General features: G+C 39.0%; 1 protein-coding gene across 3 annotated transcripts in view; it reads right to left on the reverse strand.

Moving 5' to 3' along the window:
- Positions 1-17,978, reverse strand: part of adamtsl5 (ADAMTS like 5) — a 239,772-nt gene that overhangs the window by 77,647 nt on the left and 144,147 nt on the right. For all 3 annotated transcript variants that reach the window (XM_028792366.2, XM_051920228.1, XM_028792368.2), the window contains one exon: positions 14,233-14,356. In XM_028792366.2, coding sequence (XP_028648199.2) covers positions 14,233-14,356 — 124 coding nt within the window. The remainder of the gene's footprint in view (positions 1-14,232; positions 14,357-17,978) is intronic.

Below are 17,978 nucleotides of genomic sequence, written 5' to 3' on the forward strand. Positions count from 1 at the left end.
ATTTAAAAGAGTAAAATGTAAAATGCAGATCAGGAAAATGTAGAATTGGAAAGTTTTACTCTGGTAGCGCTTGGGAAGCCAATATGTATGAATGCTGATTTGAAACAAAGGGGGTTAGTAAAATTAGCACTTAAAGAAAAATCCCTGCATAAGACTTATTTTACACTCACAAAAGTGTTGCAAAATGAGAGAAGAATTCAACTGATAGTAAAGGAATATGTCAATGCTGAAGACAGTATCAAAACACTGTAATGGGGGTGATAGGCTAGCTAGAATGATAAAATAAACAAGCGCTCTTAGTGTGCTGCTACGTCACACACTTGAGTGAGAGAGGTGAAAGGTGAAAATGCTGCTGAAAAGTCTCAAGAGGCTGCTTTAGTTGTTTTATAAGGTGGAATATTGGAAGAAAAATATTGCATGTGATTAAATGCGTTAAAAGAGAGCTTAGTGTGTCTGAAAATGTTGTATTGTGGCTAAGAAACTGTATATAAAGGAATTTCTTTGCAACTATATTTGAAAATGGTACCATTTAAATCATTAAAGCAATTGTTGAAAAACATTGTGCACACAAAATCAGAAATATTTTTGATATAAAATAAGAGTTCTGAATTAATTTGGAGGTAAAATATTATGAGTTTTGAATATGTATATTTGGTATATTAAAATGTCCCCGCAGTTGTTTATAAAAACATGTATAAATGTACAAAATATCTTTACTTGAAACCCTGATGAAGTTTTAACAAAAGTTGTCTTTTGATAATTATGAAATACAAAGGAGACAAATTCTGTCAAATCAAAAAAAATTGCTACAAGTTGTGGTTTCTGTTTCGGAATGATATGTATAAGAACACTGAGTAACTGACTCATTTTTAAATAAAATATATAAGAATAAGAGATTAATGTTGTTAAGTACAGATATATACATACATATATTGTTTCTTAATTTGACAAATGGTTTAACGTTCTAAAAATTAAAAAGGATAGGTGACATGGTGGCACAGTGAATAGAACTGCTACCATATAGTAAGAAACAGATTAAACTTGAATATTTTTGGTGTAGAGTTTGAGTCTTCTGTCTGTTCTCCCTTCAGTACTGGTGCTGGATTGGCTCTAGTGTGTGTGTGAGTTTAACCTGTGATGAACTGGCATCCTGTCCAGGTATTGTTCCACACTGAGATATGCTCTAGCAATAAGGGTAGTATATAAATAATGCATGAGAAAATATTTAACCAACAAAAAGGGTAAACTGCTTCTTCTATAGAACCAACACTCTGCCACCTTCTTCGTCAGTTGGAATGGCCTGCAAGGAAGGAGACAACTAAAAAAGCTAAACACAGGAAAATCTATGGGACCAAAGTCTGTGGACCCACTTTGTGGTATCCTCTGTTACCTGTCCACTCTATCCATAAGGCTCCAGAAAGGGCTGCTTCTATGGAAAACATCTTACATTGTTTCTGAACCAAAGAAGGCAGGCGCCTGTTCACGAAATAACTAAAGACCAGTGGCACATACTCATGTGTAGGGCCTCTCACTGATTGAATAACATCAAGAGAGTCAATCAGAGTTAAAAAATCCTTAATTAGAGGTTTTATCGGTCAACAGACATGTATATTAAGATCCCCTAATGTTAACTGTCCGGCATTGGCATAATTACAGCCAAGAATTCAAATAATTCTTGAAAAACATTCTTGTTAAATTTAAGTAGTTGATAAACCACTGCACAAAGTATAGGGTTAGATTTCTCCATTTCAAGCAGTTGCACTTCAAAACTGGAATAAGCATCTATCATTAAAAGCCAGCAGTGGAAACTGATTTTCAAAATAGATGCTAGACCCCCCATCTCTGCCAGAAGTCTAGGTGGAAGTCTGGGGGGGAACAAGTTCAGAAAACGGGTTTAACTTGAGCTTGAGCAATGAAAAAGTCATTCATTTTGAATAGCTTATTTTCTAGTGATCTAGAATTAACACGCAAGAAAAGGCAAAGCATTGGTCAAACAGTCATTCACAATATTCAGTCACCTCATTTAGAACTTCTTATGTTATAGGAAAACTTATAAAAACATGTTTCTAAAAGGGGAAATGCAACTAATTCCACTATCACACACTTTACAATACAATTAGAGGCAGAGTTAAACTGTCAGTTTATATCAGTTGCCTTTGCTACGTTGCGTGTATTTTGTGGGTAGTCTCCCATGAAGTGGGGCCACATGCCAATTACCACCTGAAACTGCCCTATAAATCTGAAGAGTCTTCCATAATTCCAAATGGTTCACTTCAAAAGTGCCTGGGAGTAGCGTGTTTTGTGCTGTGCTTGTGACTTTGGAATTTTGTCCTTCATTTTCTTTATTTTTACAGTCTGTGGCTCTAAATTACTGTAGTGGGACTTGTTGGCATCAGATTGCCTTAGTATTTTTGAGTAATTCCTTTACTTCTTGTTCTTCATGGAGCTTCATCATTATTGAAGAGCATTTTGAGAATAAACTTTTTATTTTATAAATATTTGCTGCTTGCCCTTAATACTAGCCTGGGTTTGACCATGTTATCTCCCCTAGTGGGCATTTTTTGGAAGTGCTTGTGGAACTTACTGGTACTTAGGTGCTTTGGGACTCTTCGTAATCCATACAAAAACTGTGCTTCCCATCAGGTTTGGAATTGAAATTACCATCAATACCCATAGAAATGGAGACTGCTCAATTATGCTATCTGCTACCAGACAAATGATCCTCTTCAGTGGTGACTTCTTATAACTTTGTAAAAAACTGGACATTAAATAAAATGTATTATTATTATTATTATTATTATTATTATTAATGGTAAGGATGTTAAGTCTAAATTTCTTTGTCTGCACTCACATCCACTTCTTGAGCACCAGATGTACCTCTTTGGATTGGGTTAATATATTTCTATACTTAATAATAATAATAATTCTTTGCATTTATATAGTGCTTTTCTCACTACTCAGCAATTGCAGGTTAAAGCCTTGCTTAAGGGCCCAACAGAGCAGAGTCCCTTTTGGCATTTATGGGATTCGAACCGGCAACCTTCTGATTGCCAGTGCAGATCCCTAGCCTCAGAGCCACCACTACGCCTTGTTGTTAACTGCTTGATAGAACAGCTGTTTAGCCAACATCTTCACACACACGTTTTTCTTCTGTCTGAAGCACAGACATCAGGGAATTTCACATTAATTTCCCTACTAATGGTGTTAAGAGGTTAGGCAGGTGGTAAAAGACTAGACACTCCTTCTCAGGTCTCTGGTCTTTGATTAAGAGTGTTAGATTTAGGACTTGATGCAGTCTTTTCAATGAGCTATGCATACAGCAATATACTCATGGACACTATCACTCATCATGCTGATCCTGTTGTATAGAACAATCTATATGAGAATAGGGCATTCATCCCAATAAAGCTTGCTAGTCATATCCACTTAAATCTTCCAAAAAAACATCAGCTCTAGTTTTGAAAGTCCCTAAAGTCCTACTGTCAGAATACTTGCTACGTTATTCCATTTGTATATGATTTTCTGTGTAAAGAAAAACTTCCTGTTTGTCTGAAATTTATCCCTAACAAGTTTCCAGCTCTGTTCCAGTGTTCTTAATGAACTCATTTTAAAGTAGCAATCTCGGTCCACCGTACTAATTCCCTTCATAATTTTAAAAACTTCAATCATGTCTCTTCTTAATCTTCTTTTGCTTGACACTAGAATCCCTAAAGCCTACGAAAAAACTCGTAATTCAGGCCCACCTTAAATCCCTTTGCACATCTCCATCAGCATCTTTTGTGTTGTAAATGTGTCGATCAGCACAAGCAGCAAGCAGCCTGCTGTGCCATCCCCCCTACCGACGGAGCTCAACTCGGGCAAAGGCCTCTGTCAGCTCAAGTCTTGTTTATCTCTGTGTTTATCTCAGAGGTGTCTGGAGTTGTATAGGATAAATAATATATTGTTATTTGGAATACATACATTACATGTGTGTTTCGTGTCTACAATGATCTATGTAAATGTAGGATGACATCAAGTGCGACAAATGCAAGAAATGTTGAACACCTACCTAAAACACAAACTTTTTTCATGTTTTAGTACTAACGACAAAATTTCGACATGAAGTGTATAATGTGTGAAGGCTGAAGTCCAAATACTGTATCAAATAAACACTCACAAAAGGTACACATATAACAAAACAAAACAAGCTCACTTTTGATTAATTAGATTAATTAGATTAATTAGAACACTCTAGACGAGAAAAGGCCATTCAGCCCAACAAAGCTCGCCAGTCCTATCCACTTATTTCTTCCAAAAAAACATCAAGTCGAGTTTTGAAAGTCCTCAACGTCTTACTGTCTACTACACTACTTGGTAGCTAATTCCAAGTGTCTATCATTCTTTGTGTAAAGAAAAACTTCCTAATGTTTGTGCGAAGTTTACCCTTAACAAGTTTCCAACTGTGTCCCTGTGTTCTTGATGAACTCATTTTAAAATAACAGTCTCGATCCACTTTACTAATACCCTTCATAATTTTAAACACTTCAATCATGTCACCTCTTAATCTTCTTTTGCTTAAACTGTAAAGGCTCAGCTCTTTTAATCCTTCCTCATAATTCAACCCCTGTAGCCCTGCAATCAGCCTAGTCGTTCTTCTCTGGACCTTTTCTAGTGCTGCTATGTCCTTTTTGTAGCCTGGAGACCAAAATTGCACACAGTACTCACGATGAGGCCTCACCAGTGCATTATAAAGGTTGTGCATATCCTCCTTGGACTTGTACTCCACACATCATGTTATATAACCTAACATTCTGTTAGCCTTCTTAATGGCTTCTGAAAACTGCTGGGAAGTCGAAAGCTTAGAGTCCACTATGACTCCTAAATCCTTCTCATAAGGTGTACTCTCGATTTTCCGACCGCCCATTGTGTATTCAAACCTAACATTTTTACTTCCTATGTATAATACTTTACATTTACTAACATTAAATTTCATCTGCCACATATCTGCCCAAGCCTGTATGCTATCCAAGTCCTTCTGTAATGATATAACGGATTCCAAATTATCTGCTAATCCACCTATCTTGGTATCATCTGCAAACTTAACCAGCTTGTTACTTATATTCCTATCTAAATCATTTATATATATTAAAAATAGCAGCGGCCCTAGCACTGACCCCTGATCAGTATATTCTTTATTCAAGAATATAACCGAAGAAAAAGATATTGGGTTAGAGTAAACTGAAATAGCTCAGCTCTTTTAATCTTTCCTCATATTTGATCCCTTGTAGCCATGGAATCAGTCTGCTCGATCTTCTCTGGACTTTTTCCAGTGCTGCTGTCTTTTTTGTAGCCTACAGACCAAAACTGCACAATGTACTCCAGGTGTGGTTTAACTAGTGTGTTATAAAGTTTCAGCATAACCACCATATAAGTGTTTAAGAGCTTCTTAGAGGTCAGTTGTAACTGACAGCATGCTGCAGTTTGCTTCCTCTAGTCCAGTAGGATCACTGAAATAGAGCACATGCAACAAGCTCAATATTTTGTTTACACTGGAATAGCTCTCACATGAAGACATCTATCTATTTGGTCTTTCACATGCAATGCACCTGAGCTCATATAAGCACATTATAAGAAGACATCCTAGTAAGTGTGACTATGGATTGTGCAATAAAAATAAATATTGATAAAGAAGCAAATTAATCTCCCGCGCAAGCCATTAAATATGTATTTCTCCCCACCTCAACCTTATTTTAAAGCCAAGTGCTACAAATATCATCCCTTAGAGCAATGGAAAATAAATATCTAATGTAATGTGTAACTAATAGTTAAAACTCACATCCAGCAGAAACAATGCATACTTTGCCCTGATTACCAGTCATCTGTTAATTGATTCTGTCTTCTTGAATTCTACAGTATATACTAGGAGAAGAATGACTGCATATGCTTGGTATCTGGTGGGAGATGCTGTAGCAGTGGGAGTCCCATAGTTCCTTCTGTGTACAATTTGGTATTTGAGTATGAGTTATGCTTGCATATTTAATTGGGTCTGGTCTTAGCAGTCTATCCTATAAGTGTGCTAGGAGGTTCGTTCCAGGACATATTAAGGGTTTTAACTGTTAGTTGGTCTGCATGGATTACTTCAGAAGGATTTAGAGACTATTGCTCTATTATTAATCTGGTCTGACAAATTTATCCTTCTACAATTTCGTTCAGGAGGGGTGGCAAAGTGAAATTAAAATTATTTTTTTAAACAATTACACAATAGTTATTTACTTGTAAAATATCTTAGAATCTGCGGTGGGTTGGCACCCTGCCCAGGATTGTTTCCTGCCTTGTGCCCTGTGTTGGCTGGGATTGGCTCCAGCAGACCCCCGTGACCCTGTGTTTGGATTCAGCGGGTTGGAAAATGGATGGATGGATGGATATCTTAGAATGATGCTCAATATATACTGCTCAAAAAAATTAAAGGAACACTTTTTAATCAGAGTATAGCATCAAGTCAGTGAAACTTCTGGGATATTGATCTGGTCAGTTAAGTAGCAGAGGGGGTTGTTAATCAGTTTCAGCTGCTTTGGTGTTAATGACATTAACAACAGGTGCACTAGAGGGGCAACAATGAGATGACCCCCAAAACAGGAACGATTTAACAGGTGGAGGCCACTGACATTTTTCCCTCCTCATCTGTTCTGACTGTTTTTTCACTAGTTTTGCATTTGGCTACGGTCAGTGTCACTGCTGGTAGCAAGAGGCGATACCTGGGCCCTACAGAGGTTGCACAGGTAGTCCAACATCTCCAGGATGGCACATCAATACGTGCCATTGCCAGAAGGTTTGCTATGTCTCCCAGCACAGTCTCAAGGGTATGGAGGAGAGTCCAAGAGACAGGCAGTTACTCTAGGAGAGCTGGACAGGGCCTAGGTCCTTAACCCATCAGCAGGACCGGTATCTGCTCCTTTGGACAAGGAGGAACAGGATGAGCACAGCTAGAGCCCTATAAAATGACCACCAGCAGGCCAGTGGTGTAAATGTCTCTGACCAAACAATCAGAAACAGACTTCATGAGGGTGGCCTGAGGGCCCGACATTCTCTAGTGGGTCCTGTGGTCACTGCCTGGCACTGTGGAGCTCGATTGGCATTTGCCATAGAATACCAGAATTGGCAGGTCCACCACTGGCACCCTGTGCTTTTAACAGATGAGAGCAGGTTCACCCTGAGCACATGTGACAGACATGAAAGGGTCTGGAGAAGCTGTGGAGAATGTTATGCTGCCTGTAACATCGTTCAGCATGACTGGTTTGGTGGTGGGTCAGTGATGGTCTGGGGAGACATATATATAGAGGGACACACAGACCTCTACAGGCTAGACAACGGCACCTTGACTGCCATTAGGTATCAGAGTGAAATCCTTGGACCCATTGTCAGAACCTCTGCTGGTACAGTGGGTCCTGGGTTCCTACTGGTGCACGACAACGAGCAGCTTAGAAAGACACTATTTGTTTTAGTTTTGTAACCAGCATGGTGGCATAATGAATAGTATTGCAACATCATGAGTCTGGTGTCCTGGGTTCAACTCCCACATCCAGTTCTTGTCTGTGTGGTGTTGGCATGTTTACCCTGTGCGAGCATAGAGGTTTTCCTCTTAGTACTCTAATTTTAGTCTGACATGCCCAAAGATGTACAGGTTAGCTTCACTGACTATTTCAGACTGGCTAAGTGTGGGGGTGTACGTGTAAGAGTAACCAGCAATTGACTAGTGCCCTGTTCAGACTGCTTCCTGCTTTGTGCTTACAACAACAACAACATTTATTTATATAGCACATTTTCATACAAGTTATGTAGTTCAAAGTGCTTTACAAGATGAAAAAAGAAAAAAAAAGATATATAAAAATTATATTAGGCAATACTAAGTAAGGTCCAATGGCCAGGAGGATAGAAAAAAAAAAACAAAAAAACTCCAGAGGACTGAAGAAAAAAAAAACCAAAATCTGCAGGGGTTCTGAGGCCACGAGACCACCCAGCCCCCACTGGGTATTCTACCTAACATCAATGATCTCAATCAGTCCTCATGGCTTTCAGGCTTCACATGGAAGAATTAGATGATTAGCTTGAAAGAATGAGTTCATGGAATGATGAGCATGGAAGAATGAGATGAGCTTAGTGCTGCCAAAATAGGTTCTTGGTCCCTGTGACCCTGAACTGGATTTAAGAATAGTATGTTTCATATTATAATGTCAAAGGATAAGGGAATTGCAGGCAGGAAAGAATGACACAGGCAAGAGGTAGGACCCAGAAAAGAGAAGAAAGCTAGCAGAAATAAGCTCACATTGTGTTGCCAGTACAACATGTAAATGCAAGGCCAGATAATGATATGCCATGTATATGTACTGGACACCCTGCTGCCATAACATCCTTGAACCCGGAATCATCGATAGCCATGCATTAAGGATGATCTGGGCAACAAGGACACATAACCAGCAACAGACGAAGGTGTATCAAATTCAAACAAGTGTAAAAAGTGCAGCGCATTCCATCTACTATAATAAATAAATAATCCAGAATAAAAACAGTATCTTTGCAATGGGGTTTACAATGCCCAATAAAGAACTACTGCAGATTAAAAACACTGCAGAATCTATCCATTAAACCAACTACGAGCCACAGTGCTCTCTGTCAAAAATTACATCTCTGCTGCTTATCCTTCCAAATGTGCTCAAACAGCAGAGATGCATGCCAACAAGCGCAGTCATCCTTTTTTAAAACTAGCTGGCGTTCTTATCACCAATCTAGGCATTTAGAGATGGACTCCATCAGCTCCACTGCTGTCTCCTGCCACCATTCCTTGGCCTCCAGCTAGGAGACATCTGGAGCTGTAGGTCACTCCTGCTCCTATTGCACTCAGCAGGACTGGCTTTCATCCCTTGTAGTGCCACCAATGCAATTTGTCTGGAATTGTACATGGTAAATAATATATCATTATTTAGAACATATACATTTTATGTGTGTTCTGTTTCTACAATGATCTGGGTAAATGTAGGATGGCAGGAAATGTGAGGCAAGAAATGCTGAACATGAACATATATGTGAATGAATATAATGTTGCATCAGTGCCACAATGTTTTCTGAAATGAACTATTCAGGTCATAAAATGATTTATTCAAAATGTCAAATATATTAATGTTTCTCTTTTTTGTCAGTGCGGTGTTGACATCATGGACCAGAAGGTCTGTGCTAATTCAGTGTGAGCAAGAACACAGAAGAAAAAGAGAGAAAGAGAGAGAGAGCACATTCTATGATAAGCCCCGGTCTCAAGACCTCTGCCTCCCCCTGGAAAGATAACACATGTTCAAATGACATAGTGTTTAGAAACAATGACGTTTTCATGAGTGGATGTGTGTGTGCATGCGAGAGAGTGAGAGAGAGAGCAAGAGAGGCAGAGACAGATTTGATGTCATTGAAGTGGTTACTGGAATGTAAAATAAACACTTTCGCAAAGGTATAACGAAACAAATGTTCTTTTATTCAAGAATAAAACTGAATTACAAAAAATCATGTGACGACAAGAAACCAAGAAGACATAATTCACCAGCATTTGTGTGTCTGCTTATACACCTTCTGAGATATCTTTCACAAGTGCTATAAATTTACACTGGCTGTTACAGACTCAAATCAAATGTATGTTTTTATTCTATAATAGATTAGATTATTTTATTTATAAAAGCACATTTAAAACAACAGAGGTTGCGCCAAAGTGCTGTACAAAAAAGCATTAAAATAAACACAATACAAACAATCATGCAAAATCAGATTAATAAAACAACCAATTGTAACATAAACCACAATTCCATCATACACAATGAAAGACAGAAGAAAACAAGTAGGTCTTAAGCTGACTTTTAAAAACCTCGATCGAGGATGAAGACCTGATGTGCAGAGGGAAGTCATTCCAAAGCCTAGGAGCAACAACTGAAAAAGCTCCGTCTCCCCTAGACTTCAGCTGAGATCTTGGCACTACAAGGAGCAGTCGTCCAGATGACCTCAGTGCTCTTGGTGGCACATAGGGGTGAAGGAGGTCACAGATATATTTTGGAGTGACACCAAGCAAGGCTTTAAAAACAAACAACAAGATTTTAAAACCAATATGACACCTCACCAGTAGCCAGTGGAGAGAGGCTAAAATGGGGGAGATGTGATCCCTTTTTCTTGACCCAATCAAAAATCTAGCTGCAGCGTTCTGAACCAGCTGAAGGTGCGACAGAGCACATTTTGGCAGACCCACATACTGTATAAGGAATTACAATAATCAAGATGAGGTGTAATAAAGGCATGAATGACTGTTTCCAAGTCCTTCTGTGATAGAAAGGATTTCAGTTTAGAAATTTGCCTCAGTTGGTAAAAACTGGACTTTACTAACATGGAGATTTGTTTTTCAAAACTTAGTGATAACTAAAAGATGATACCTAGGTTTCTGACATCATTATGAATCATTGCTGCCAAAGGTCCTAAGTGCATGCCGATTTCAACTGCAGATGTCGTAGGACCAAAAACAATGACTTCTGCTTTATTTTCATTTAATTGCAAGAAATTTTGTGCCATCCAATACTTAATATCCTCAAAGCATTTCAACAGCTTTTTTACAGATGAAGTGATGTCAGAATTAACTTTGAGGTACAGCTGCGTATCATCAGCATAACAATGATACACAACATCATGTTTGTAAAAGATGGCCCTCGAGAGGAGCAGATAAAGGGATAGATAGATGGCAGATAAAGGCCAGGATAGAACCTTGAGGGACGCCTTGTGTGAGAGGAGCTGGCTGAGAGAAATTCCCATCTATGTTAACAGACATAGATCTGCCTTTCAGGTAGGACACGAACCATTTTAGTACACAGCCTTGAATGCCTACTTCATCCTCAAGCCATTTTAACAGAACTCCATGGTCCACCGTGTCAGATGCCTCACCTAGATCCAGCAAGACCAAGATTGCAGAAGAGCCAGAGTCCAAAGTTAATAGGATATCATTTGTTACCTTCAGCAGAGCCGATTCAGTACTATGAAGTTTTTTAAAACCTGACTGAAACACATCACATACATTGTTATCCTCCAGATATGAAATTAACTACAAAGAAACCACTTTCTCCATAATTTTGGGCAGAAATGGGAGCTTAGAAATAGGCATATAGTTTGAAAGAGCTGTAGGATCAAGTGTGGGCTTCTTCAGCAAAGGCTGAATAATTGCATGTTTAAAATTGTCTGGCATTATACCGGATTTTAGACAGTTGTTAATAATAGCCAACACAATTGGACTAAATGCTCTAAAAGTACTGTATCTTTAAATAGGCGTGCAGGTAAGATATCCAGCGGATAATTGGAAGGTTTCATATGCAGGATTATATCAGCTAGCTGAGAAGAGTCAATAGGTTGAAAGGAAGTAAACTGGATGTGCACTGGCCTTAGAGTGACTGGTGTCTTCCCACAGTAATCAACACTTGAAAGAGTAATGCTGGAACGAATGGCTTGAATTTTATTTATAAAATAATTAAGAAAAAGCTCACAGCTCTCAGGCATACTCTCAGGGAAGCCACTGACAGGTTGGTTTAAGACAGTGTTTATGGTGCTAAACAGCATCCTAGGTCTTGAGGCAGCATTCACAATTAAGCACGATAAAAAAATGTAATTTTGCTGATCTCACAGCCTCTTGATAGGACTTCCAGTGAGTTCTAAGAATTTCATAAGAGACCTGCAGTTTGTCCTTTTTCCACCTCCGTTCAACCTGCCTGCATTCCTGTCTGAGAGCATGAGTGGCATCATTTAACCAGGCCTGAACACTGGCTTTTTCCTTGGCTCTCCTTAACTTTAAGGGTGCGACCAGATCTGGAATATCCGTACAAGTGAGATCGAGAAGCTTAACTATATCAGTAATATCCTGACACACAGAGAGGGCTTCTAACACCAAGGGTAAATGACTGTCAAGAAAAAATATCACAGAATTTCCACACTGTGTCAGCATTTATACTGTGCGAAAAGTGCTGTGGTTTAGTGAAAGATGGGTGGACACAAAAACTTAATTTCAAAAACAACTGCAAAATGATCAGAAATGCTGACTTCAGAGATCTCCAGGTTATTTGCAGGAAGGCCAAGTGTTAGAACTAAGTCCAATGTATGTCGTCCTGATGTGTGGGACTTGACACCACTTGAGTGAAATTAAAAGAATCCACAAGACTTAAAAAATCTTTAATTAGCAGTTTTGTCGGACAACAAACATGAATGTTAAAATCTCCCAGAATCAGCATTCTATCAGTGCGTGACACCATGAAAGATAAGAACTCTGAGAACTCCAGGACAAAATCCTTATTACATCCAGGAGGTCTATAAACCAGTGCATACAACCAGGATTTGTAAGATCAATTTTAAACAGCTGAGTCTCAAAACTGGAGAAATTGTCTATAGTCAAAAGTCTACATTTAAAATGATTTTAAAAAACAGTTGCAAGCCCACCCCTCGACCAACAATTCTAGGTAAGCTAATAAAGGTACAATCAGGAGGAGAGAGACCATGGAGAGAAATTGAGTCGCCAGCACTTAACCAAGTCTCTGACATAAATAGAAAGTTCAGGTTGCGAGATGTAAAAAAAGTCATTTAAAACAAAAGAATTGTTGGCTACGGACTGAACGTTATAATCCAGCACCTAGCCAAGGCATCCGGTTCAAGCTCCTCAGTTCAACAGATGAATAAGCAAGCGCCATGAAAAAGCATATGCTTTAGCCCATAAGCTGAAGAACAGGAGATCAGATCCAGAAAAAATTATATAAAATAAAAACTAGTAATATAATAGTAATAATAATAGCAGCTCACTACTCAAAACAGTCAATGCAGGAAGGACCCAGGATTAAACCCATAACCTCTTGTCTATGAGACAGCAGTTCTTACCTCTGCACCAGCCAAGCAACGTATCTGTGTTGTACCCTAATACGATTTCTTTTTCTTTGGTTATATTCTCGAATAAAAGCATACTTGTTTTATTATAACTTTTGTGAAAGTGTTTATTTGATATTTGGATTTCAGTCTTCACACATTATACACTTCACATTAACATTTTGTCATTGGTATTATAACAGGAAAAAAGTTTCTGTTGTAGTTACATGTCCAACATTTCTTGCCTCGTATTTCCTGTCATCCTGCATTTACCCAAATCATTGTAGACATGGAACAGACATGAAATGTATGTGTTCTAAATAACGATCTATTATTTACCCTATACAATTCCAGACACCTTACACCCAGATAAACAGACTTGAGCTGGAAGAACTTCAGTGGAGTCGATGGGGGATGGGATTGTTGGCTGCCTGCTGCCAGTAATGATTAACACATTTGCAAAACAAAGGTGCTGATGAAGAGGTGTGAGAGAATTTAAAGTTACCCAGTATTATGACTTTTTTCATAGGCTTCAGGGATTCTAGTGTTAAAGATGTTGAACCTACTGAATCAGCCATGCTGACCAACCTAATTCATTGCAAATTTTTGTTGTCTAAAATCTATAGATTTTGCAAAAACGTTTCCATTTTGTGTGTCAGTCTGCTGTTTCAATACATGTCACTCTCACATAATTCATCCCCCCATCAAAATTTACTTCTAAAGGAGATTCACTATAGCAGAGGTACTCAACTCAGGTCCTAGAGGTCTGTAGTGGGTGCTGGTGTTCATTCCAACCCATTGTGTAATTAGTAGACAGGCCTGGTAGATAATGAAATGTGATATTTAATTATGTGGTTTGTTAGTGCCTTTATTCTTCCAAGTTGTAGATTTTTCATCCTCTGATAACATCATCTATGCGTTTTGTTGTCCAGAACAGATTTGTACCTCTTCGTCCTTCTTTTCTCATTTATTTCAAAATGTTGTATTAACACGTGTTTAAATGGAAAGTATGTTAGCTGAAGGACTAGTGTTTATTTTGTCATGTGCACCTTGTTATTAACTGATGGCTGGTTATGGCTGCTGCTTAAACTAAAAACAGGCAACTAAGGGCACTGAATTGTAACAACTGAGTTAATGGAAACTAAGCTCAGAAAAAATATATTGCTTTAGTAGTAGACTAATGGATTCCAATTAAAAATTTGGTTTAAAACAAAAATATGCTCCCACTACGGACCTCCAGGAAAAGAGATGACCACCCCTGCTCTACAGTAATTCTGATGAATAGCTTAATTGTATTGTAAAATGTTATATTAAACTTCTAAATGTCTCATCTGATGTTACCTGCAGCCTTATTTTGGTCTTGGTACACACTGCGATGTCGTAAACAAGAAGAGTTGTGTCCACCACAAACCATGCAAGCATCTGCACGTTTTTCAGAACCAAGGATCAGGTCACAGCCAGGTCTCTAAAAGGATGAAATCGAGCAGTATTTAAAAACAGAAATAAACACGTAGACTACATTGACTCATACCTTGTTTGCAAATAAATAATGAACGGTAAATCTGAAGACTCCATTTTAAATCAGTACGTGTGTTACGTATTATGAATAAAATGCAAATAAAGTTGGAGGATGGAAAAAGGCTAACATTTGACATCAACAAAAGTTTGTTGCATTGTTGTTGCATAGTTTGAGGAAGTGGAACATAGTGTATAAGCCATGCTGATCAAGCTTCTTCGTTGCAACTTTGCACTATCTACACATCCCACAAACAGTCATCTATGGTCATCTATGTTCTGTTGATAGATAGATAGATAGATAGATAGATAGATAGATAGATAGATAGATAGATAGATAGATAGATAGATAGATAGATAGATAGATAGATAGATAGATAGATACTTCATGTACAGGAATTTATTTTGTTCATTATTCAGACTGTGTAATCAAACATAACCATAAAATGTTCTCTCCTTCCATGTACTACTGGTAGATGTTCTGAACTTGAATGCAGCATAACTAGCTAATGTGTATGCTCCATAACAGAAGTTACTAGGAGACTTAAAAAGGTTTGTTAATGAAAGCATGCATTGCAGCATGGTTCATCTGACAGCTAGAAAGATGATGTCAAGTGTCAATTACCCTCGCCACTAATAAGAAAGTCAAGTTATGATATCCCTAACCATATTTTTTTCCTGGCCATGTGATGGAATTAAAGCACTGCTTCCAATTATATTTTTTTACTTCTATCATAAAAATAATTAATATTTAAACCTTTGATTGAACCTGTTATATACAACCAGTAAACCCGCGATTCTGGAAAGAATCGCAAATCCAAGAATGGCAATCACTTTCTGTTCCCTCCGATATTTGGAGGGAAGAAAAAATCATGGAGGGTGGGTGCGTCCTGGGAGAGTTTTCAATTAATTAAATAAATATATTTGTACTAAAGCGTTTCTTCTTGGAGCCATGACGTGTTTCAGAAGTGCGTTACAGGCGCCTGCGTTCATTGTTTATATCCATGCGGTCTTGTTTTTGTTTTTCTATGGCTGTGTCGTTAGATAGAAGTCGTTTGCTGACGGCAGCGGATTCACGTGCTGAAGTGACCATGGCGGCGGATCCGGGCATGGAGGGCTACATTACTAAACGAAGGTGGTATATGCGGTGGTGTGGGCGGTCGCGTTCGGGCGGCAATTCTCTAAAGAATCACAAATGCAAGAATGGCAATCAGTTTCTATTCCCTCCGATCTGTGGAGGAATGAAAAATGATGGAGGGTGTGACCGTCCTGGTAAAGTTTTCATTTAATTAAATAAACATGTTTGTACTAAAGCGGTTACTTTTTGGAGCTGTGACTCATCTGGTTCTGGTATTTCAGAAGCGCGTTGTAGGCGCCTTCGTTTATTGTTTTTATCCATGCAGTCTTGCTTTTGGCAGCGGTGGTAGTGTGTATGGCTTGCCTTACTGTACAACCTGGTGTGCACGCTTTACCTCAGGTTTAGTTTACAGGTCGTAGCCATACGGGCTTGTTTTTGTATTTCTAATCGTTGAGCTGTTTCTTTTTGGAGCCGTGACTCCTTTGCCTGTGCTGTTTCAGAAGCGCATTGTGGGCGCCTTCGTTCATTGTTTTTATCCATATGGGCTCGTTTTTGTATTTCCGTTAGTTGAGCTCTTTCATTTTGGAGCCATGACGTCTTTGCTTCTGGTGTTTCTGAAGCGCGTTGTAGGAGCCTCCGTTTATTGTTTTTATCCATGCGGTCTCGTTTTTGTTTTTCTGTGGCTGTGTCATTAGGTAGAAGTCGTTTCCTGTTACGAATCATAATTCAACGTACTTTTAATACTGAATTTCCGTTATGTGATTCAAATATGCCACACTGACTGCTGGCACAGTGGATTAGAGCAAGTTTAGTTTACAGGTTGTGTTGTTTGGGTGCCACCTACCGACTCTGGGAAGCCACTGGGTTTGACTCTGGGACACTGAGGCACTCTGTGCATGCACCTCGGTGCGTCCTGCGTCCGGGGTCCGTGCTTATAATTATACAACTGTCGTTTAGTAATATAGATCAGATTATGTCTTAAATGTACTTTTTTGCCCAGGAATATCAATAGCACTCCAAGCGACCCCACATTAGAATATGTGGGTAAGGTCTACTTGAGATTGCAATATTGATCTGGCAGCATTTTACACAAGATGCCCTTCCTAATGTAAGTTGTTCTATCATGTTGTGGATGGCAGCAGAAATTGGGTAGGGGTTATCCTGAAGGAACAATATGGCAAGAGTGTTTTGGAGGTGAAAAGAGTGTAAGACAGAGTTATGATTATGAAGCTGGAAATTGAAGGTATGATGATGATAATAATAATAATTCATTACATTTATATAGCGCTTTTCTCAGTACTCAAAGCGCTAAATGAATGTTGTTGGTGCATATGCCCTGCAAATTGGGCATGTAATGGATGAGAAAGAAGATATCTGGAGTGAGTTGGATGAAGTGGTTGAGAGTGTATCCAAGGGAGAGAGAGTGGTGATTGGAGCAGATTTCAATGGACATGTTGGTGAAGGGAACAGAGGAGAAGAGGAGGTGATGGGTAGGTATGGTGTCAAGGAGAGGAATGCAGAAGGCCAGATGGTAGTAGATTTTGTGAAAAGGATGGACATGGCAGTGGTGAATACGTATTTCAAGAAGAGGGAGGAACATAGGGTTACATACAAGAGAGGAGAAAGATGTACACTGGTAGATTATATTCTATGCAGGTGGGTCAGTCTGGAGGAGATTGGAGACTGCAGCGTGGTGGCAGAGGAAAGAGTAGTTAGGCAGCATAGGATGGTGATCTGTAGGCTAATGTTGGATATCAAGAGGAGGAGTTGGAGGAGAGTGAGGACAGAGCCAAATATCAAATGGTGGAAGTTGAAAAAGGAAGACTGTTACAACAGAAGTAGTAAGGGTGACAGCTAGAAGGGTGGCTGGTGTGACATCTGGACATCAAAAGGAGGATAAGGAAACCTGGTGGTGGAATAGGGAAGTACAGGAGAGTATACAGTGGAAGAGTTTGTTAAAGAAGAAGTGGGACAGTCAGAGAGATGCAAAAAGTAGACAGGAGTACAAGGAGATAAGGTGTAAGCTGAAGAGAGAGGTGATGATGGCTAATGAAAAGGCATATGTTGAGCAGAATGAGATGTTGGACACGAAGGAGGGAGAAAAAGACCTGTACCAATTGGTTAGACAGAGGGACCGAGCAGGGGAAGATGTGCAGCAGATTAGAGTAATAAAGGATAAAGACACAAATGTACTCACAAGCGAGGAGAGTGCGTTGATCAGATGGAAGGAATACTTTGAGAGGCTAATCAATGAAAAGAAGGAAAGAGAGAGAAGGCTGGATGATGGGGAGATAGTGAATCAGGAAGTGTAATGGATTAGCAATGAGGAAGTAAGGATAGCTATGAAGAGGATGAAGAATGAGAAGGCTGTTGGTCCAGATGGCAAACCTGTGGAAGCATGGAGTTGGTATTTAGGAGAGATGGCAGTGGAATTTTTAACCAGACTGTTTAATGTAATCTTGAAAAATTTGAGGATGTCCAAGGAGTGGAGAAG

This window comes from Erpetoichthys calabaricus, chromosome 17 (genome assembly GCF_900747795.2).
Source record: "Erpetoichthys calabaricus chromosome 17, fErpCal1.3, whole genome shotgun sequence".
Taxonomy (NCBI): Eukaryota; Metazoa; Chordata; class Cladistia; order Polypteriformes; family Polypteridae; genus Erpetoichthys; species Erpetoichthys calabaricus.